Genomic DNA, 23610 nt, shown 5'->3' with positions numbered 1-23610 from the left:
AAGGTGATTGTTTTCCGCAGAGAAGAGTGATCAGAGGCGAAGTGAATTGTCCAAGGTGACATTCTGGGCAAGTGATCTCCCCCTGGAGGCTTTCATACCTTCATAAATAAACTCGTTTTACCATCCAGCCACCCACCTATCCACTCATTCAAAACACCATCACGGATGCTTGCTCCAGGAAGGACACATATGCTTCATTTGTTTTTTTTTTTTTTACTTTTTTATGTTATTTTATTTTTGAGAGAGAGAGACAGAGCATGAGTGGGGGAGGGCCAGAAAGAGGGCGAGGCACAGAATCTGAAGCAGCTTCCAGGCTCCGAGCCGTCAGCACAGAGCCGGGTGGGGGGCTCGAACTCCCGAACCCTGAGATCATGACTTGAGCCGAAGTCAGACACCTAACCGACTGAGCCACCCAGGTGCCCCCCCCCATTTAAAATTTTTTTATGATATCTGCCTCATCTTAAAAGTGTTGAGAAGCAGGTTCTTAGGTGGCTCAGTCGGTTAAGCATCTGACGTTTGATTTTGGCTCAGATCGTGACCTCACGGTGCGTGGGATCGAGCCCCGCGCAAGGTTCTGGGCCGACGGGGCGGAATCTGCTCCGGATTCCCTCTCTCTGTCTCTCTCTGCCCTTCCCCTGCTGGTGCTTTCTCTCTCTTTCTCTCAAAATAAGTAAATAAACTTAAACAATTGTCGAGAAGGATTCCGAGGCATTCTTCCATCTAAACTCGGCAGAAAGTAGCCGGACGGATTAGTGATGTTTGTAGTGACCACAGGAGGGGATAGAGGCGGCATGTGGGCTACTTATCTACCCTTTCTGACCTCCCTGGGGACCTGTGGGGGGGCTACTGGACCCTCACCCCTGCATCCCAGCAAGGAAGAATGCAGCTGGAGTACCACAGGTGACATGCTTGGTGTGGGTCACCCTCATGTCTGTCCTTGCTGTCCCCAGCTCCGCCAGCGGTTTGAGCTGGAGATCGAGCGGATGAAACAGATGCACCAGAAGGACCGTGAGGACCAGGAGGAGGAGCTGGAAGATGTCCGCCAGTCCTGCCAGAAGCGGGTAAGTGCCCCTTGGGCCCTGGCAGGTCCAGTCCTGGCTGCCACTTTCCTTAGAGTGGGGGGCGGGGGGGGCGCTGCCCTCCAGAGCCTGGGGACCGACTTTTTGTATCCACCTAAGACCTTAGCTGTCAAGGCTGCTAGAGCAGAAGTGGTTCTGGAGCTTCCAGAAGCCTCTGGAACTGTCAAGCACAATCACCCCCAGATTTCTGTCCAACGCCCACAGTTCCATGTGACTTAGGCCTTGGGGAAGGCCTTCCATGTTTCAAGAAGGGGACCAGTCCTTTCTGGCTGTCTCCTTTGCAGACAATTTCCTAACGCGCCATCCGAGCTCCTGCAGACCTTTCAAACAGTGGATAAGGAAGCAGTAAGCCCTTGAAATCTTACCATCCAGAAACCATCATTACCACTATTTTACAAGCCAATTCGTATCTCTCTGTCATGGGACACACACACATAACATATTTGTTGAGATACCGTTTCACCCGAATGGGGCCGTGCTTTCTTGAAGCCTTTCACAAGCGTTTTGTCCTTGGCCTCTTTCCTCTTTCCATGTCAGTAAATACCGGTCTGATGTACATAGTTAAGAGCTTCAGAGCAGTCCACGTTCGGCACGTGCTGTAATTTGTTCAACAAGCCTCCTGTGGCTGGGCATTCAGGATTTTCAGATCTTCTGTTATTATAACCAGTGCTGAGATACACACCCTTACAGGTGCATTGACTGACGTGAATGTAAGAGGAGTCCTTTCAGTGGAGTGGCTGGAAAGCTGTGGGGTATGGCTCAGTTAATAGGTTTTCTCGCTGCGGGACTCCTGCTATTAGCTCCCAGGGCGGTCTGTCTACGGAGACGTCCAGACTGTAGGGCTTGAGGGTGTGGGTGTTGGAATTTGCAGACTCTTTGTCTGGATCTTTGCTTTTCCACCTTAACAACTCTGCCATCTTAGGAAAGTGATTTAAAAGCTTCAACTATTACTAAAATCCACGCTATTCCTTGACTCCTTGCTCTGTATCCGGTGCTGGTCACTCAAGGCCAGTTTATAAGACGCACAAGAAAGCCAATGTCGCTGCTTTCCTTGGAGTCATGGAGGCTTGGGTCAAGTCCCAACGTCATCAACTACCGAGTGTGGGGCATTGGAGAAACCCTGTAACCTTGCTAGGAAGCGTCACTGTTCTCATCTGTAAAACAGGAGAATATGGCTGCTTGTAGGGTCACCGTGAAGGCTCAGGGAGATCTCAGATGGGGAAGTGTTGCATGATTTGGTAATGTAATCCTTGTAATGGACTCTTAACAAGCAATACTGGTGAGTGTGGATTGCTAGGCAGTGGCCCTTTGGAGGAGCCGGTGAACCAGCCAGGTGGTTGACTTGCTCCCGGGTGTGATGAATCCATCCAAGAGAAGCAGGAGGTGGGGACTTGGCATCCCACAGAGCTCACAGCTAAGAGCATCGCCCGGGGCAGGGCTAAAGGGCGCCTCGGTGATTGGCAGAGCTTTGGCAGGAGACGGGAGGCTAGCTGAGCACATCCTTGGGCGGATCTGACCGCCGTGGTGCCCTGACCTTACTCCAGGGGGGTGTTTGAGAACTGAGCCCATTCTTCACCCCCAGTGGGTGATGTTACTGTATCTGCTGCCTGTCTTTGTCTCCAAATACGCTTTTTGTGGGTCTCATGAAAGCTCAGTCCCTCTGGGGGTTCACATCTCGAGGAGCCAAGTGCATTCCTTCCCGAACTCCCCAGGGCTGGAAAGAGTCCAATGATTTTGGACTCCTCCGGACCTCGATGTCCCATAACCTCCCTGAGACTCAGTTTTCTCATCTATAAAATCAGAGCAACGATAGAAAATGTTCTACCTTCCTGTGCTATTGTGAAGAAGAGACAAAAGAATGAGAAGTACCCTGTAAACTGGAAAGTGCTGGGGGTTCGCATTGAGGGACCAGTTTTTCCTCCTTCTCCATGATCCACATATCTGGGAGAAACGGATGGGAGTCTTTGAACACCCAGTGGGTGCCACACGCCAGGCTGGGTTCTTTATGCCCCACTTCTTTGCCCCTCTGAAGGGCTCTGTAACATCGATTGTCCTGGTTTGCAGATGAGGAAACCAGAGTTCACGAAGGTGAAGTGCGTTGCCCGAAGTTACCCAGCCGGGAAGTAGCCAAGCTAGGACCTGTCTCATGCCAAAGCCCAGTCTCTTAACCAAAATACTAGATTTGAATTTTTTTTTCTTTTGCAAACATTTGGACCGTGGAAGGCCATTTTAGGAAGCATTGATAGAAGGAAGCCTTGGGCAATGCTGCTGCCTCCATTAGAGCTTCCTGCACATGAACTTGCCAAAGGCTCTGATAAGTCTTGCACTGAAGAAATGATATACTCAGTGATTCTGGCGTGGACTTTCCTCTGTCCTCCACCTACATACCCATCACACTTGTGAACGCCAAGGGGAAGCATCCTACAGAGCACACTCCAGGAAACTCGGCCTTGCTTGATATACAGTTCTTATTATTTTGTGTATTTTTCTTTTTTCTTTATTTTTTATTAAAATTTAAAAAAATGTAATGCTTATTTATTCTTGAGATAGAGAGATACAGAGCACAGGTAGGGGAGGGGCAGAGAGAGACACAGAATCAGAAGCAGGTTCCAGGCTCTGAGCTGTCACCACACGGCCTGATGCAGGAGCTCGAACCCACGGGTTGCGAGATCATGACCTGAGCCAAAGTTGGAGGCCCAACCGACTGAGCCACCCTGGTGCCCCTCTTTTGTGTATTTTTCAAATATGAATTTTTCAAAATGAGTTTTAGCTTTGCCTGTCTTCCCTCTACAAGCAGATACAAACAGAGTGCCTTGTTTCTCTCACTGGTAAAAGACAGTTCTGAAATGAACTTGCTTTCTACTTAAGTGACCATCAATCAGTGCTTTTTCCCCTCCGTGGGTCAGGAGATGGAAACCCTCAGTCCCTTCCCATGCGCCCTCAGGTGAAGGTTGCACAATTTCTGGCGCATTCTAAAAGTGTCGCAAAGCATCACGGGTGCCCTGACCCAGGGCCCCAGTGAGGCGGAGATGTGACCCAGACCCTCCTGAGGCTTTTCCGTGGATAGATTTATAAAGGGAGATGGTGAGGTCAGAGAAAGGTGTTTTTATCCTTATGACAGGCACTCACATGGACTTCACGTGTAGGGCCTGCTCTGTCTCTCTCACCGTGGCAGGAAATCAATCGTTTTAGCGACCCACGTGGGAAAGCTGATGGCTGTCTGGGGTGGCAGAAAAGCTGGGGCCAGAAGATAGAACACTAACTGCTCTCAGCAGCAACTGACTTAGGAGCACGCGCCTCACAGCTTCTCTCTGACTCCGTTTACCCAGCTGTGAAGTAGGGTCACTGACAGCGTGGACCCTGTCCACGAAGGACGAAGGGAAGGGTGAGACGACATGTAGGACAGAGGCTGGTAGGGAAGAAGGTGTGCAGAGCGGTTGCCGTGGGGTATTCACTTCGGCGGGGAGCACCTGCCTTTGCGGGGGGATTAGGGAAGTCAGAGCCAACTGTAAATTGAATGAGTTGCTTGCAGCCAGATGTCTTAGTCCATTTGGACTAGTATAACAGAATACCATAGACCAAGGGCTGACAACAAGATTTACTTGTCACGGTTCTGGAGGTTGGGAAGTCCAAGATCAAGGTGACAGCAGATTGGGCGTCAGGGGAGGATCCTCTTCCGGGTTTACGGACAATGGGACAACGGTCTTCTTGCCGTGTCCTCACTCGGTGGAGGGAGAGGAAGCAGGCTCTCTGAAGTCTCTTCTTATTTTTTTAATGTTTATTTATTTATTTTTGAGGGAGAGCACGCGTGCGCTAGTGGGGGAGGGACAGTGAGAGGGGGACAGAGGATCCGAGGTGGGCTCTGAGCTGACAGCAGAGAGCCGACGCGGGGCTCGAACTCGAGAGCTGTGAGATCATGACCTGAGCCGAAGTCAGACGCTTAACCGACTGAGCCAGCCAGGCACTCCTCTGCTGTCTTTCCTTATAAAGGGCACCAATCCCAGCACGGGGGCTCCGCCTTCATGACCTTGGTCTAAACCTAATTCTCTCCCAAAGGCCACGTCTTCAACGAGCACTGCACCAGGGCGTTAGGATTTCAACATAGGAAGTTTGGAGAGACACGAGCTTGTAGTCCAAACTTCTTTTTACAAGAACGGATTCCCAGCCTATTTGATAAAGAAGGTGGATACATTTCAATACATCAGACATAATGTACAGAGGCCTGAAAAGTCCGAATGCCGAGATCTGCGAACATTCGAGCAAGATCGTGGCATAGGAGGAAGCACCTGTTAAGGAGTGGGCAGGGAACTGGGGGTAAGGGCTTCACATCAAGTGGCAGGGGGTTTCCCATAAGCGGCCAGCTCACCCCATAACTGTCAGGCTCCCAAGCTTCTAGGCTCCTGGGTTCTCTGACAGGGACGCGCCCTCCTGATGGCCAGGGCAGCCTTTGTGGAGCCGGACGGCGGCCGTGCACTTGACATTCCTCCCCTCCTCCGGGAGGGGGTCCCTGCCTCGTGAGCTTGGTCTGGATGGAGCTCATTTATCCCATGTGCGTATCCGCCCTTTGTGTCCACAGCTCCGCCAGCTGGAAATGCAGCTGGAACAAGAATACGAGGAGAAGCAGATAGCCCTTCATGAGAAGCAGGATTTGGAAGGCTTGATTGGAACCCTCTGCGATCAGGTAAGGGGGAAACACCCGCAAACAAAACGTGTTTGAGGCAACACATTCCCTGCCCTCCGGGCCCTATTAGAGAGGTGGATTCAGGGGCAGGGTCTTCAGGAAAAGCCAGACCCTAGTCATTTCAGCCAGCCTCCCCCGATCCTCCCAAGCGCCCTCTTGCCTATCAGTTCAGGCCCTGTCCACACTCACCGGCTCTTCAAAGGACACCTTCTGGGGTCCACACGCAGCAGAGTTCTTGGAAGAACCATGAGAATACATGGAGTGGGCCGACCAGAAGTGACAGACGAGGTGGCCTTGCCTTCAGCAGGCTGTCGGGGAGACGGGGGAGGCAGCCCTTGCTTCAGTGGGGTGAACGAGAACGGTCACTGTGTTCACAGCCGGCCTCGTGAGGACGAGACTTTTGCCAGAGGCGGCAGGCTCCGAGTCGGGCAAATGTAGCTTTAAACCCTAGCTGGGCCACTTCTGTCTGCCTGGCTTTGGGTGAGCTGATTAACCGCTACTGAAAGGCAGAGCCTTGTGCGCATGTTGCCACAGTTGGACATCAAGGTTCTCGGCTGTAGCGCTGTGGACGTTTCAAGCCATATCAGCCTTTGTCGCAGGTGAGGCTGTCTCGCGCGTCGTAGGATGTGGAGCAGCATCCCTTGGCCTCCACCTGCTGAATGATGGCAGCCTCCCATCCCCCCTCCCTTGTGACAACCGGAAATGTCTATACACCTTACCAAATGTCCCTTGAGCACCAAGTCGGAAAACCACAGCTGTAAACAAAGCAGGCAGGGGCCCTGCACCAGCTCCCTGATTTCCCAGCTGGGAAGCATCTTCCTGTTTGTACCGCTGCTGCGTGAAACCTCAGCATTGGAGGGGGATGCCTGTGGCTTCTATGATGTCTTTGAAAGTATCACAGGAGTGGGTTTTAATGGATTTGCTTAATACGCATTCATTGCCTTTTAATTAGCGATGCTCTCGCCGTCAATCACCAGAGTTTCCCTTTCTGTTCACGAAGGAATGCGGGCCGGTCTCCAAATGGCCCACTAGGGCATCCAGGCCTTAGACAAATAGGAGCTCGTTGGGTATTTTTAAAAAATTGATTAAATGAGTGAATCCTAGCGCAGGATCACCACAGCTTGAGCATCCGGGTGGGGAGCTGAAGGAGGCAACAGGAAAGCTTCATCATCGTCCTTCTCTGCATTTTCTAGTTTCTCAGCCGAGCAAACTGGGGCCATTGAGTGCAGAGCCATCGGGGTTACTCTTTCGTTAGCATCAGTGCCAGAGTGCGCAGCCTAGTATTTGATTCTAGAACGAGAGTGGGAAATTGCCGGGAGAAGGCGGCGTTCTATTCAGCAGGGTCCACCGGAGCTGACAAAGTAGGTAAACCAGGAAGGAAAGATTTTTATAGATATTGCTGAAATGAAACATTTTCTGTGCAAAGGGAAGGTGATTTGAGATGAATAAAATGCTAATTTTGTGTGAGTCACCACGCTGGGACCTCTAAATAAATGATCACATTTGGTAATCTTTAACGTTTTATTAAGACACTTGCCAAACACATGGAAAAAAGTAGAATGAATAATAGAACTCATGCTCATGCACCAAGCACCCACGGTTCACATAAATTAAAATTTTGCTGTATTACATTCAGATATTTTTAAGGACAGGAAACCCACGCCAAAAACAGCTGGTGGCCCCTTGGTTTCCATTCCCAAAGTCCCGCCCCTCCCACCTTCCTTCTTCCTTGCCTCCCAGAGGAAACCATCATCCTGAGGCTGGAATGTAGAATTCCACTGTATGTGTATTTAAACTTAACCACAGGGGCGCCTGGGTGGCTCAGTTGGCTCAGGTCGTGATCTTGTGATTCGTGGGTTTGAGCCCCACGTCGGGCTCTGTGCTGCCAGCTCAGAGACTGGAGCCTGCTTCAGAATCTGTGTCTCCCTCTTTCTCTGCCCCTCCCCCGCTCATTCTCTCTCTCTCTCTCTCTCTCTCTCTCTCTCTCTCTCTCTGACTAATAAATAGACAATAAATTTTTTTTAAAAAAGTTAACCACACACAGTACATATGATTTTGCATTTTACTTTGTTGCCTTCTTTTATGAGATCAGTCTATGATGATCCATGTAGCTCTAATTCATTTATCTTAAGTGCTACCCCATATTCTTTTTATTTTTAATTCTGTTCTTCTGCTGGTGGGTATGTAGTTGTTTTCATACAAAGACACAAAACTTCAGTGGCTAGTCTTATATCTGTCTTGCTGTGCACATGGGCAAGAGTTTCTCCAGGGTATGCATATATTTTGAGATTATGTTTTTAGGTGCATCTCAGCTTATTATTGTTTTCTTTCCTTAGCAGATTGTTTTGATTATTAAATGGTCCCTCTTTCCTCAATCAATGGGTTTTGCCTTATGTTATTTTGCTTGATTTCTTTTAGTTAGCCTGCAAGACCTTTTTTTTTTCATCCCTTCAGGTTCACCCTTTCCAAATGTGTATGTGAATGTGTTTTGTTTTCAGTGTTTTTAGTCTCAAACTTTTTATACGAGAATCTAATTCATTTACATCTATTGGAATAACTAATATATATGAAGTTACTTCTATTCTCCTATTTTGTGTTTAACATTTGTTGGCTTTTTGTCCCCTTCATTGCTTCTTCTTTTTGAAAAAAATTTTTAAATGTCTGTTTATTTTTGATAGAGAGAGAGAGAGAGAGAGAGAGAGAGAGAGAGGCAGGGCAGAGTGGGGGAGGGCAGAGAGAGAGAGAGAGAGAGACACACAGAATCCAAAGCATGGTCCAGGTTCTGAGCTGTCAGCACAGAGCCTGACGTGGTATTTTAACTCCTGAACCATGAGATCATGACCTGAGCTGAAGTCGGATGCTTAACCGACTGAGCCCCCCAGGTGCCCCTCTTTGCTTCTTCTTATATCCTTTTCCTGCTCTTGGATACATTGGTAATGTTTTCTATGATCCCTTTTGTTCTAATGTTTGTTCTAAAGCTACAAACCATATTTCTATTCTTGTGGTAGATAACTAGTCATAATTTTTTCTAACGTACGGTATTTGATTTTTACAACAATGCTGTGGGATAAGTATTATTAGTTCCTTCTTATAAATGATAGAAGTGAGGCTTAAAAGCTAAAGGAAATTTCCCAAGATCATATAGCTTGTTAGTGGCCTAAGTGGGTTTGAAATGGGATCCATATTATTTGAAAGCCCTGTATTTTTGAAACCTAGTGCTATGCTGCTTAAAAATGATTAAGGTCCAGGGGTGCCTGGGTGGCTCAGTCAGTCAAGCGTCCAACTTCAGCTCAGGTCATGATCTCAGAGCTTATGAGTTCGAGCCCTGCATCAGGCTCTGTGCTGACAGCTCAGAGCCTGAAGCCTGCTTCAGATTCTGTGTCCCCCTCTTTCTCTGCCCCTCCCCTGCTCATGCTCTCTCTCTCTCTCTCTCTCTCTCTCTCTCAAAAATACATTAACATTAAAATAGTTAAAAATGATGACGGTCCAAAAAAATGATAAATATCCAGTTAATTAGAATCATACTTTTGTTGACCACATTGATTTTTTTTAGAATGTTATTCATTCTCTCTCCTAGTCTCAATTTCCCCTCTGTAAAGTGGCTTCCATTATCCCCAATGGCATTTACAGATTGCATTTTAAAGGACTCAGGGATCTTTGTCAACAGACATTCTTTTCAAATGTTTATCTATTTTTGAGAGAGAGAAAGAGTGAGCAGGGGAGGGGTAGAGAGAGAGGGGGACAGAGGATCTGAATTGGGCTCTGCGCTGACAGCAGAGAGCCCGATGCGGGGCTCGAACTCACGAACTGTGAGACCATGACCTGAGCCGAAGTCGAATGCTTAACCGACTGAGCCACCCAGGTGTCCCAACAACAGACATTTAACAACAGCCCCAGACAATTTGGCGTTATGATAAATGTTGAAACAGTTGAGGTTTGAATATAGTTTCCCAAAACAACACTAAACATCATTTAGATTTATTGGTTAATTATTCACCAGCTTTATCCAAATTTGAATCTTTGTGCTACAGAATGCAAACTTGCCGAATGACATTTATTTCCCATTAACCTAATGAGCTTTCTCTCTCTCTCTCTCTCTTGCCCTCCTCTCTTGTAACGATTCATTATGAAGAGGAGGGTGACTTGGTCTGAGATTTTGTTGTAAGTTTTGTTTGCAAAGACCCCTCTGCAAAGGAGATGGGGTGGTCGCATTTTCAGGGTCTTCAGTAAGTTGATAGACTCTGAGCCGTGGTCAGCGCCAGCATTAGGGAGTGTCCCTGACGCCAACCTGCTCCACAGGCAAATGAATGCTCTTTATACTCTTGGGACCTATAAAGATCAAGAACAGACATAGAGATAAGAAAGATGCTAATATGCTGCTTGAATGCAATCATGGTAATGAACCTGGGCTCGAGTTAGTGATTCAGGACTCGGGTTCCCCTAGGCTCTGCCGTGCAGTGGTTAGAGACTTGCATTCTAATAGCGAGCTGCCCAGGGTCCTGCACAGCCACTCCGTGACCTTGGGGAGAGCACTTACTCTCTCTATGTCAGTTTCACCCGCTGTACCTCCATTTTCCCGAGACGGTACATACTTAAAGAGTCCCCACCGCTCACAAGACATGACCTGGCCCCAGGCCCCCTGCCCCACCTCCGTGTTTTACACCCTCATGCTAATCACTCAGAACCAGATATACAAGACTTTCTCAGCCCTCTGTCTTTGCTCATGGCATGGCTTCTTCCTGAAATGCCCTTCCCACAGCTCACCTGGCTCCCACTTACCTAAGACTCTTGCGGATCCCCTCCCAGCCTGAGCTGAGAGATGCTCCTCCCAAGCACGCTTTCCCTTAAATTAAAAAGCAGAACACATCTCTTGTATCGTACATTTCCTTACAATTACCCCTTTCTGGCCAGGACAGCTGGATTCCTATCCAAACTTCCATTTCATAGCTGTGTGACCTTGGGCTGGTTACTTCCCCCTCTGTAGGCATCAGCTTCATCATCTGTCAAATGGGACTCCTAATACTACACACCTCATAGATGCTTCATGAAGACCAAACGTGTTAATTTCCCTAAAGGGTTTCGAACCGGGTCTGACACTTAGAAAGCTCCCTTTAAACGTAAGCTATTACTGCATTTTATAAAGGCAATAATAATAACATCTATTTTTAAGAGATTGTCACAGGAGTTAGATGCAGTAACATGTGACAAAGGGCCTGGCACAATGCCCCGTCCTGATCTCAGCTCAGCAGGTGAGATTATATAACATACACACACACACACACACACACACACACACACACATTAGACTAGCATTTAAAACTTAACAAAGCAATACATCTGAGAACAAAGAGGCTATATTCGAAGAACCAACTCATTTTTCAAAGAATTCAAAGCTAGTTGCCGAGAAATAGTAATGCTTAATCTAGAGGAGTGCATTCTAGGTCATCAGACAATACTCATAATTCTTTATATTTGTAAAGCACTTGACAGCATGCAAAGTGCTTTCTGATCCATTATCATGCCTGATCCTTGTCTTATCTCAACATGGAGGGTAGAGATTATTTTTTTCACCTTATTTTTACAGACAAGGAGATTCGGGTTCAGAGAGGTCGTATGATTCAGCCATCCTTCCCAATGTCAGCAAATGGCGAGCCAGGGTTTAAAACCGGGGCCACCCCATTCTCAACCCCACCTTCTTTCTAGAATATTCTGGGGCATTCTGAGCATCCCAGGAAATGGTTGTTGAGAGGCACAGGTATCCAGGTGGGTAGAAATTGGGTCCCACGGCTGAAACACACCTACACCCCATTTTCTTGAAAACTCCCCATCTGATAGATGGTGCTGTGTTCTTTCCGCTGGTCTCTGGAGAGTCCGAGAAGGGAGCTGTTAGTTTCTTTTTCTTTTTTTTAATTATTTATTTTGAGAGAGAGAGAGAGAGAGAGAGCACTAGCAGGGGAGGGGCAGAGAGAGAGAGGGAGAAAGAAAGAATCCCAAGCAGGCTCTGCACAGGCAGTGCAGAGCTCAGCATGGGGCTTGAACTCATGAACTGTGAGCCGAAACCAAGAGTCGGAGGCTTAACCGATGGAGCGACCCAGGCACCCCAAGGGGCTGTTAATTTCTTCTAGAGTTTCAGAGGTGCTCCCCTAGTGTTTTTCCAGTAGGCGCTGTTTGTATGTGAGACTGTGGACTGTCGCTGTTTCATGCCGGTCCTCTGGGGAACCCTGTGCCTCTCTCCGTTTGTTGGCCGCTGGGAGTTGTCACCCTCCTGGTGCCGAGTCCAGGAACGTGGCTTCTGCAGGGGCCACTGGATAGCTGCCCGCTCAGAGGGCCTACAAGTTCAGGGATTTGGGGGAAGGAACGTGCTCACTTCTTGGGTAACAACTTTTTACAGAAAATGACCTCATGCCTCAACCTGGCAGAGGGGACCAGCTCGAGGGACAGCAAAACTTGACTTAGATCTCCAAAAACAGCACAGCTATATTAAGCACCATTTACTGAAGCATAACATATAGGCAGAGAAGCATACCGGACCCCTCCCGTACAGCTCAATGCATTTTCATAAACTCAGAGAAGTACCACCCACATGAATAGCATTAAGGGGCTCCTGAGTTCTGCCCTATCTAGTCCCTGCCCCTGCAGGGAAACTGCTGTCCTCACTTCTGTCACCAGAGGGCCTCCCTTGACCTGTAGGCTCTTGCAAGGTGGGGAGAGGCCATATTGATGGCTTTGGTGCCAACCACGAGACATAGTGACTTTGGATCCTTACGGGCTGTGAGGGCAGCTTTGGGCACAGCTTATTAGGCATTCGGCTAAACACCTTTCTAATTCCCACGACAGCCCCACGCGGTTGATGTCGTTCCCATTTTGCAGATGTGGAAACTGAGGTTCGGGGAGGAGAAGGGTCTTGTCCAAGGTCCCACAGTGGGAGAGGCAGAGGCAAGATTTAAACCCAGGGAGTCTGGTTCCGGAGAACTTGGACCCTGGCCACTGCTTTGCCATCTTAGCTCATGAGAGCCTTCCCTTGGCTTCCAGATCGGCCATCGGGACTTTGACGTGGAGAAGCGTCTCCGGAGGGACCTCAAAAGGACTCACGCGCTACTGTCCGACGTGCAGCATCTTCTGGGGAGCATGGAGGATAGCAAGACGTCGGTCAGCAAGGAGGAGCTGGAGAAAGTGCACAGCCAGGTGGGTGTCGTGGGTCGCCTCCGGACCAGGCTGGGGAGGGTGCTGCAGCCAGCCAGGGCATGGGGATGGGGGTGGCCACTGCACTGACGTCCGACCTTCACAGACCTGCATGAAGAAGGGGGACACCGAGGGGCTGAGCATGCCACATGGAGGTGGCTTGTAAGTGACAAGGAGGGGTTTACAAATGACCGAGAAGTCCAGTTCCCTTCTTCAGGGTGGAGGCAGAAGGCAGCCCGAGGGCACGGGCAGATCAGGGGCCCGTGGCAGAATGGCCGAGGGCAGCGCGCGTGCGCATGTGTGGTGGCCAGGTGGTGCCCACCCAGGCTGGGTATGAAACAACGGGCAGTCGTGCTGACAAAGCAAAGCCTAAACCGCCGCCACCACCACCGATAGCCGTTTGCCAGTTAGAATTGTAATGATGCGGATCTCTGGCCGTCTCACCTTCTGGAGCGCCCACCATGGAGCGCTTACTCTGTATGGGATGGGGCACCGAGTTCTGTACCGAGGTCTCCAGGATTCTCATCTCCCGTTTTCCAAGGGAGGGGACTGGGAGACAAAGAGGGCAGGAGACCCACCCCCAAGGCAGCTAGAAAGTGTCAGAGCCAGGATTCGAACTCGGGACTCCACCCCTCCCTGGCTTGCCCCCGGGGAGGAGTGGAGGCAGATGGGAGGTGAGACCAGGCAGGAGCCAAGGACCTGGGGAGATGGGACGACGGGCTTGGGCGCTGCCCAGTGCAGACAGCGCAGCCCATGGAGGCAGCTGTCGAGAGGCGTGAGGTGTTCAGATTCCGCGGGGTGGGGTGGGGGGAGGTTGGCGGACTCGGGGAGAGAGGTCCCAAGGCGGAATATCACAGCAGGGACACGGGACTTGCTACCTGACCCATGCAGGGACAGGGAGCGGGGGAGTGAGCTGGAAACCACACAGGGGAGCTGAGAGCCCCACTGGGGGTGTGGTGCCCTTGCATTTGGTGTCACTTCGAAGTCCCTCGTTTCCTGCTAATAAATGGCATGTGCTGAATCCAGGTGTGGAGAGACGGAAGGCATTTCCTGCTGCCCTCACCACCTCACCTTCTCAGAGTGTTGCCCTCTGTTCTTTCTCCTTCTCTGGCCTTCTATCACGTAGCCTCAGTGCTGCCACGTGGCTGCGGGCTTCTCTATCTCCACAGAATATCCCCAGAAACTTAGATGGGTTATCTGAACTTTTCGGACCCTCAGGCAAAACGATACCCTTCCGGAGGGCAAGGCTCTGCTTTAACCATGTCTGGTGGTGCCTGTCCAGTCCATCGCCCATAATAAATACTGAAAAACTGCCTGCCTGTTGAATTCAGTGGGGTCCTCTGCCTCATCTGACAAGTGAGGAAACCAGGGAACAGGGAGGGTGAGGGATTTGCCTGAGGTCACACAGCCAGTCAAAGGCAAAGCTGGGCCTTGAACCCGCGTTCCCTGACTCCGAAACCACTGACTCCTCTTCTCTCTGCCTTCTGGAGGAGCTCAAGAAGGTCAGCAGGTCCCCAGGGAGGCAGCGGGAGGCAGCAGAGTCTAGCTCCAGGTCGTAGAAACCGGACCCAGAGCTCTCTCTGCTTCCTGTCTCCGGTGTCAGTTTCCTGTCTGTAAAATGAAAGGTCTCGGGTAGCAATTGGTTAGCTAAGGGAGAACACCTTGTTTCCCTTTCAAACAAAATTCCAGCCTCGATTCAGATTTCACGAGTTTCCCCGTTCATTCTTGGGTTCCGTGCATTCCCGTTCCAGGATCCAACCAACCCAGGGCACGACGCTGTGTTGGGTGGTCTGGCCTGCCCAGTGTCCTCTGGTCTGGGACAGGTTCCTAGTCTTGCCTTGCTTTTCATGACCTTGACAGTTTTGAGGAGGACTGGCCAGGTATTCTGTAAAGTGTCCCCCCAGTCTGGCTTTGCGTGATGCTTTCGTCATGATTGGACCAGGTTGGTCGGTTTGGGGAGAGACCTGCCCGGAGGTGCAGTGCTGTGAAACCTGAAGACGCCGAAGGGCCTCCTCTCTTAATAATCCTATTAATTAATGCTCCGTTGCAACTGCTAATGCTCTTTCAGGGTGACCAACCATCCTGGCTTGTCCCAGACTGTCCTGCTTTTAAGGCAAACCCTATTCTCCGCGTGGCCGTGTCAGAAAACTAGAATCCCCTGGGCTTAAGTGCACCCTTGTACTCAATCTCATTACCCTTCTTACTCCCTGGGGAAGGGAAGTGACCTTGCGCCCATTTCACAGGTGGGGAAGTCCTGTCCAGAGATGGGAAGTGACGTGCCCGGCAGCTAAGTGGCAGAGCTGGGATTCATATCCAGGGCTCGTGATTCTAACTGCAGAATCTAGGGGTTCCTTGACCTTTCTCTTTGGCTGGCCACGTGGGTGGAAGACGCTTAGCCTTTTGACTTGCCTCAAGTGGGCAGAGATGTCTGAGCACTTGGTCAGGATCCAGGCATGTCGGGCTCCTGCAGCCCCCTTGGCAGGGGGCCAGCTGCTCTTCCTGCCTCCCACCAGAATATTCCTGATGCCACAGCATCCAAATGTCCCCGTCCCCACAGGTGATTGTCCTCAAAAAGGAACCGTGATGGTTTTGTTCGTTCTTTTCCTTCCTTTTTAAAGTATTCATGAGCAACCTTCCTCGGCAGGGTTAAAATGTGTGTTCTTGACAAATGGTGGTATTTAATGAAGGCGCCTCGAGCTGAATCAAAGAGCTTCATTCTTCTGAAAGTCCTTCTTCCCCATCTCTGCATCCGGCTCCTATCAAAGGGAATTCACAGCCTTGGCTTTCTGTTGCTGTTGTCATGGAAATCGTTATAAGGATGGTTTCGCGTGGACCAGAGGTCAGGGTACAGTTGCTTTGGTTCCCAGCACACGTGTCCCGGATGCCGGAGTCAGAGCTAATCAAATAAAGCAGTGATGACATTGGGCATCGCTGTGTTTCCTCTCCGAGGGAAGGTATTTGTCCTTTACCTGAAGGCTCCAGGGACCCAGGCAGAGAGAGCAGAGAGGAGGGGGAAGAGAGACGGAGCTAACTTTGCTACTGACTGTGCCGTAAGTGCTGGGTATGGCACTGAACGACTTCCTTCCTTCCTTCCTTCCTTCCTTCATGATCTATGCAGCACCTGCTGTGAGTCAGGTGATATGCTCCATCTAGGCGGATAATGGTTAGTAAGGCAGGTACCCTCCGTCGTGAAACTCACATCTGATGGAAAAGGAGGCAAGCAAACAATGATAGAAATAAGTAGAAACATCCCACACCTTGATATGGGGAATAAAGGCAATAAGTGGAGTTCTGGAATAGGCAATTGCAAGGGGTCCCGTTGAGCCTGGGTGGTCGGCTCAACTACCCTGGGAGAAGGAGGAGCAGACAGGGACCTGAACACGCAGGCCCTGGAAGGCTTGGGTTTTACACGAAGGGTCGTGCGAAGCCATTGGGAGGTCTTGAGCAGAGAGTGACACAATCCGATTCGCGGTTGAGAGGCTCGCTCTTCTGTGCGGAGACTAGACGTGAAGAGGATGGCAATGCCGCTAGGAGGCTAGAATACCCTTCCAGGCCAGAGGAGATGGTCATCTGGGCTAAGTGGTGACAGAGATGGCTACAAGGGACAAACCTGGGGCTGGTTTGAAAGTTAGGGGGCTCGTAGACTTTCTGGTGGCAGCAGTAAGTGTGCTATTTAGATAATCCTTACCATAACCACAGGAGGAGGGTACCTCTATTATTGACCTGTTTAATAAAGATACAATCTCTGAGAGGTTGAGTAACTCACCCAAGGGCACACAGCAATATATGTCCGAAAGCTGTGGATGCCAGCAGTTCTGTGTCCATGCAACTTGGCTGGTATAGTATGGGTCCTATTAACATTGAGCACCTACTATGTACTAGGCTTTTCTGTGGTGTCTTGGGGTCCCCAAACTTGGCCGCACATCAGAGAACTTAAGCACTGTTTAAAAATCACAGATTCTGGGGGCGCCTGGGTGGCGCAGTCGGTTGAGCCTCCGACTTCAGCCAGGTCACGATCTCGCGGTCCGTGAGTTCGAGCCCCGCGTCGGGCTCTGGGCTGATGGCTCGGAGCCTGGAGCCTGTTTCCGATGCTGTGTCTCCCTCTCTCTCTGCCCCTCCCCCGTTCATGCTCTGTCTCTCTCTGTCCCCAAAATAAATCTGGGAATCGCGGGCCTCATTTCTCTCTCAAAACACCCTTTCCAGTTCCATGGCGACATGTCCATTTCGTAGACGAGAAAACTGATGGTGAGGTTACCTTAGTGTGACAGACCTTCTTCATTCGGCCGTCTCAGTCAAGAGGACTGGATCTGACAGCTGCTAAACTCGTGACGTTCAATGCGCAGCGTGACCTCCCAGAGACTTTTTCCCAAAGTGGAGAGTCCGCGTCGCTTGATGGCCCAGTGCTTGTGGGGGGCTGATGAGGTCAAAGCCGCAAGGTTCTCGGGGGGCTGATGAGGTCCAAGCAGCAAGGTTCTCAGAAACATGACCACGCCCTGCTGCCCTTCTAGCTCAGTAACTGTGGCGTGGAAGAGCCCAGAGAAAGGTTTACTCTCTAGGGCACGGACAAGGGAATTGCTTGAATGCACCTATTAAAAAACTCATGCATTCAGCAAATATTGATGTGGTCTGAACTCTGGGACCCATGGGAGGCCAGGCTGCAGGGATAAGGAGGAGACAGTATGGGGGGGTGGGTATGTTGATAGTTGGGTTTAGTGAGCGTGGCTAAGGGGTTTGGGTTTTATCCCAAAGGTGATGGGGAGCCATAGAGAGTTACAGAGTAGAGATGGGCGTGGTCAGATGGGCGTGGGGATTCCAGGCCCCAGCTGAAGCTCTGATGTGCGGGGTGCCAGGCCTAACCAGCAGCATGGGAGAGTTCCCTTCGAGCATCTTCCAGAATCTCTGGATTCTGCCCTTAGTGGACAGGCATCCCCTCGGCCCATTGCCCCGGCGTCTAGGACCCCGAGAGAATTATTTGGCTCTTTTCACCCAGTTTCCTTCCACTGGGAGCCTTGGATGTATCTCTGATAATACCGTGGTTTAAGACCCTTGTGATAAATCATGGAAGAGTCCTAGAACTTTTGGCGTTCAAATCCTGCCTCTGCTGCCTAATTAGCTGTATGATTTGGGGTGAGATATCCTGTGTTGCAGCCTCCTTTTCCTCATGTACAAAGGGACATGAGGGACACCTGGCTGCCTCAGTCACTTAGGCATAAGACTTCAGCTCAGGTCACAATCTCCTGGTTTGTGGCTTTGAACCCCGTGTCGGGCTCTGTGCTGACAGCTCAGAGCCTGGAACCTGCTTCGGATTCTGTCTCCCTTGCTCTCTGCCCCTCCCCCGCCCTCACCTTGTCTCTCTCTCTCTCTACCTCTCTCTCAAAACATTAAAAAAAGTCTTTTTAAATAAAAGGGGGCATGATATTCCCAGGCCCGGGGCTGGTTTAAAGAACACTATGACTGTGCATTTGCAAGAATTCTTTAAAATAAAAACTGGAAGACCGTGATTTTTAAAACGTAGAGCTCCCCGCTGGCTCCCTCGTCCGAGTCACAGGGGTTGACTGCCGGAAGACTTTGGTTTCTGGGTAAACGATTTTACAAGACCTCGTAGCACAGACTAGGCAGGGCGATGTGTGGGGATGATCTAAAGACACCTGTTCTTTAGGAGCAATTACTAATTAATTCCCATGGAATGTTTCCACTGGAAACAAACTAATCTGGAGACAGAAGCAATCCCAACAACCAAGATACGTAATTGAGATCATCGCCGTGCGTAAATAACATCTGTGAGAAGCAGATGCTGGCACCTGGCTCCCACAAGACCCTGGAAGAGGACGTTTTCTCCACGACACTGGTTGCCTTCATTTTTTTTCCCATTCAATTCACGCCTTTGACCTTTGTCTCTTCCCCCGAAGGGAATACGGTATTTGCTTTGTGCGAAATGGAGACCCCCAAGCTCTTTCCTTCACTTCATTCATACCGGGGACCGTGTTCCCCCTCTTCGTGCTGAGTACAAAGCTGTCACCAAGTCTCAGTCATTGTACCCCCAAATGGCCCTTCAATCCTTCCCCCTTGACACCCCCTCCCCCCGCCCCGCCCACTGATCACCCACCATCAGTATTTCTCATGCTGGCCCCTGGTCTGATCCAAGCAACCTTTCTGCCACCCGATCTTCGGAGGAAGAATTTTAAAATTTGCATACAGTCTTGGCTTTTTGTGTTCAAGATCCGTCACTGGCTTCCATCGTCCTCAGAATACAATGCAGGTTCTCCAACGTGACCTTTACGGGTGCCAAGTCTGGCTCCCGTGCTCCTGACATGTCTGACCAGCAGCTTAGGGACAGCTTGGGGTCGCTCACACCTGTCTCATCACCTTCCCGCCTTTGCCCAGGCTGTGCCTTTGGCCAGACTCCTGCTTCTCTCTTGTGAAGCCTGTTTGCCTGGTGACCATCTAGTTCTCTTCCTTTTGTTTTGGTGTTTTTTTAATGTTTATTTATTTTTGAGAGACAGAGGGGGAGAGAGAGACAGAGTGCGAATGGAGGAGGGGCAGAGTGAGAGAGAGAGAGAGAGAGAGAGAGAATCCAAAACAGCCTCCAGGCACAGAGCCCGACCTGGGGCTCGAACTCACGGACTGTGAGATCATGACCTGAGCCGAAGTCAGACGCTTAACCCAGTGAGCCAGCCAGACGCCCCCGTCTAGTTCTCTTCTGAGCTTGGGTGTGGGCATCATTTCTGGGAGCCATCTCTGACCCCCATGAGCTGACTGAGGGCCCACCCCTCTGGGCTCTCTCTGTCTGCTGGGTTTACCTCTGGGGTGGCACATTCTCTCGCAGTGTATTCCGAGGACAATGGAAGCCACTGATAGACCTTGGACACAAAAAGCCGAGACTGTATATAAATTTTAAGATTCTCTCTCTGAAGATCAGGTGGTAGGAGGATTGCTTGGACCAGGCCAGGGGCCAGCAGACATGAGAACCCCGCATGAGAAATACAGGGGGTGGGTGATAAGTAGGGCAGTGAAGGGGGAAGGATTGAAGGGCCTTTGGGGGGCACAATGACTGAGACTTGGTGACATTCTTTCACGGTCACCACCTTTGCTTGCTTGTGTCCCCCCTTTACCATCTAGCTCCTTCAAGGGAGACACTGGGCGAATAAGTAAACATACCAAGAGACTGGTCCAAAGTCACAAAGGTAGTAAGAGATGAAGCTGGGATTTGAACCCACGGACATCAACAAAAGGGAGTTTAAAGCTGCTACTACCCCCCCCCCCCATGAATGTATCTCCTGTCGGCCCTCTGCCACCTCCGGGTCCTCACGTCCCTGCGGGAATCCCGGGGTGTTCCTACAGGCCCTTCCACCGGGGGAGTCCAGCTCAGTTTCTGTCTCTTCGGGGGGGGCCCTTGAGCCTGGTGTATCTTCTATGTGAACTCCCAGTCACGGCTAGGCAACATCCTGAGCGCCCCCCCCGACCCCCACCACTAGTGTGCAGAAGACCCATAACCCTTGATTCATCCCCAGTGCCCTTAGGCAGGACGTTTGTCACCATGTGTCACCCATGCTTCCACGAGACATTGAAAATAATTAATAAGCTCTGGGAAGATGAGTCTGATGGGAATCTTTCGTGTGAGCGAGCACCTTCCTCCCCAGCCAGGAGCCACGAGACAGGTGGCCTGGGTATTTTATTCGAAGAGACAAAAAAAAAAAAAAAATTTTTTTTTTTCCTTTTTAAAGATGATGTTGGAGTGAATTGACTCAATATTAACATAACCTCCTGTCAGAGGAGATAAAAACCAAATTGTAATTGGGTGAAAACATGGTTTCACAAATATTGACACTTCCAATGCTGTTACAAATGGAGAAAGGCTGGTTTTATGATAGGCCGGGGGTGCTGTCTACGCATCTCCCCAGAAGGACCCGTGACGGTTGAGAGCTGTGGAGGGCCAGGCCCCCGGAGCAGCCGGCCATCCCCCAGCGTCATCACAGACGTCTTCACAGTCATGATATTGGTGGCAGGCATGCGGCTGGTTCGGGACCAAGCGTGGGACCAAGCGCTTAGATGCCATGACTTAATTTGCACCCCCTCACTCAACCCACTTGAGTGTAGTGAACGCCATGTGAGCAGGACCTCTTCTGTTGGGGACCAGAGTGTAGGAGTGCGTCCGCACACCGCAGGTGCTTTGTGGATCAGTGGGGACTCCCAGGATGGGCCGTGAGTTTCGGTGGGAAGCAGCTCCCTCATTTCAGGTAGGAGGGAGCCCAGCATATAGGAGACTTGCCCAAAGTCACGGAGTTTGGGGGAAGTGGGATTTCTTTTTAAATAACGTATTTTGAAAGAATTTCAAGCTTAAAGTGGCAAGAATAGTTAAGAGGATGCCTGTTTATCCTTCATTTAGATTCATCAATTTGTGGGGCACCTGGGTGGCTCAGTTGGTTAAGCGTCCAAATCTTGGTTTCCGCTCAGGTCATGATCTCACGGTTCGAGAGTCCAAGCCCCGCATCAGGCTCTGGGAAAAGCCTGCTTGGGATTCTCTCCCCCCCCCCCCCAACCCCCGACCTCCCCTGCTCTCTGTGTCTCTAGGTAAATAAATAAACTTTAAAAAAGATTCATCAGTTTGTAACATTCTACCACATTTGCTTTCTCATTTTTTCTCATTCTGAATCATCGAAAAACCAGTTACAAACACAATGCCCCTTTGTTCCATTCAAGACGGAAAATTGCACATTGATAAAATACTGTTTTCTAATCCGGAGGGTCAACGAACTATGACCCACAGGCCAAATCCAGCTCAAATCCAACTGCCTATTTCCTGTTGTTGTTGTGTCTGGTTTGTTTGTTTGTTTGTTTGTCTGGTTTTTGATTTTTCTTTTTTCCACAGCCTGAGAGCTGAGAATGGTTTTCATGTGTGTGTGTTTTTAATTATTTATTTACTTTGAGAAGGAGAGAGAGAGAGAGAGAGAGAGAGAGCACAAGTGGAGAAGGGACAGAGAGAGCGGGGGAGAGAGAGAGAATCCCAAGCAGGCTATGCACTGTCAGCACAGAGCCCAATGTGGGGCTCAGAGTCACGAACCATGAGATGTTGACCTGAACTGAAGTTGGGTGCTCAACCGACTGAGCCACCCAGGTGCCCCTGGTTTTCATGTTTTTAAATGGCTACATTAACGTAGTTAGATAAGTGGGGTGCCTGGGTGGCTCAGTCAGGTGAGTGTCCGGCTCAGGTTATGATCTCACGCTCATGAGTCCAAGCCCCGCATCGGGCTCAGTGCTGACAGCTCAGAGCCTGGAGCCTGCTTCGGATTCTGTGTCTCCCTCTCTCTCTGCCCCTCTCTGTCTCTCAAAAATAAATAAACCCTAAGAAAATTTTTAAAAGAAAAGCAGTTAGATACGTATGGTATCTACATACAGATATCTATCTAAATCTATATGTATATGTATATGTATATGTATATGTATATCTGTATCTGTATCTGTATCTATATCTATACGGTTCAGATTTTGTCCATTGCCCTCGTCAATGTTCTTCATAACAAGTTTTCTCCGTGTTCAGGATCCAACACAGGATGCAGAAGTGTTTGTGCTTCGTTTTCAGGATGTTATGGCCCCTCAGTCTTTCCATCTCTGTCTTTCCTGATGCTGGCACTTTGGGAGGGCTTCACACCAGCCGTGTTCGCCCTTCCATTCGGGTGAACTGGAATTTGAGCTCCTGTCTTTGTAATGTCGGAGCCTTTGGGTTTTGTGCAGGTTTGAGGGTGTTCCTGGGGCATGGGACTTCTGATTTTAAAACCAGAAACGTCCCCGGCAAACAGGGGGGAGTCGCCCATCCTAGGGCCGGCATCTCCAGCACCGAGGAATTGTGAGGAAGATGAAGGAAGGTACCCGTGGGTTTCGGGGAGGGGGGGGATGAGCCAGATGCCCTCTTGAGTGCCTTTTCTCGATTATCTGCTCGTTGTTGCTCTTTGGATGGATTCCTACCGTCCACATGTGTTGGCCGGTGTCTTGCTTTTTTTGCTCCATTTATGCGTGCAAGATTTACGGGTATTATCGTATGTCGCAGTTGATTCATTCTCCTTGCTATTTCTGAGACTATATCACAATCTAGCCATTGTGTTGTTGATGGGCATGTAGGTTGCATCCAGATTTGGGTGATTAAGAATACAGCCTCTGTGGGCATTTCTTCCCCGTGTTATTTTATTCGGGAGGCAGGCGGGTGTGTGTGTGCATCTCTAGGGCGTAGACCTAAAAGTGTAGACTCTCTGGGTCACAGTACACCTGTTTCTTTAACTGCAGTTGATGTAGCCAAATGGTTCTCCCGAGTGTCCGTAGACACGTTTACTCCGGCCGATATGACAGTCCCACCGGTGTCCCATGTGGTCAACACCTGTTTTTGTTAGTTATTCACATCCTAGCCGTTCTGAGGGAGGAGGTGTTCCGTGGGTCTGTTTTGCATTTCCCCGACGAGTAACGAGGTGGATCCCCTTGTCGAAGTAGATGGACCATTTGGATGGCTACTTCTGCCCTGTTCAAGCCGCACCTGCCTCTTTCAAACTACTGGCTCTTTTTCTTAGTGATTTGTGAGATACGCTGGATGTAAAACTCTTCGCTCGTAATGTATATTGCGAATAGTGTCTCCCACTTTGCGGACAAACTCGGGGCATACTGCTGCATTCTCTTAGCTTT

At 50.0% G+C, this 23610-nt stretch overlaps 1 protein-coding gene across 3 annotated transcripts in view; it reads left to right on the top strand.

Moving 5' to 3' along the window:
- MYO18B (myosin XVIIIB) overlaps positions 1–23610 on the top strand; it is a 256340-nt gene that overhangs the window by 144758 nt on the left and 87972 nt on the right. For all 3 annotated transcript variants that reach the window (XM_040463958.1, XM_040463959.1, XM_040463960.1), the window contains 3 exons: positions 951–1061; positions 5656–5760; positions 12793–12945. In XM_040463958.1, the coding sequence (XP_040319892.1) occupies positions 951–1061; positions 5656–5760; positions 12793–12945 (369 nt within the window). The remainder of the gene's footprint in view (positions 1–950; positions 1062–5655; positions 5761–12792; positions 12946–23610) is intronic.

The sequence above is a fragment of the Herpailurus yagouaroundi genome, unplaced genomic scaffold, assembly GCF_014898765.1.
Source record: "Herpailurus yagouaroundi ecotype Mexico unplaced genomic scaffold, PumYag 428, whole genome shotgun sequence".
Taxonomy (NCBI): Eukaryota; Metazoa; Chordata; class Mammalia; order Carnivora; family Felidae; genus Herpailurus; species Herpailurus yagouaroundi.
This window is presented reverse-complemented; position numbering and strand designations above follow the sequence as displayed.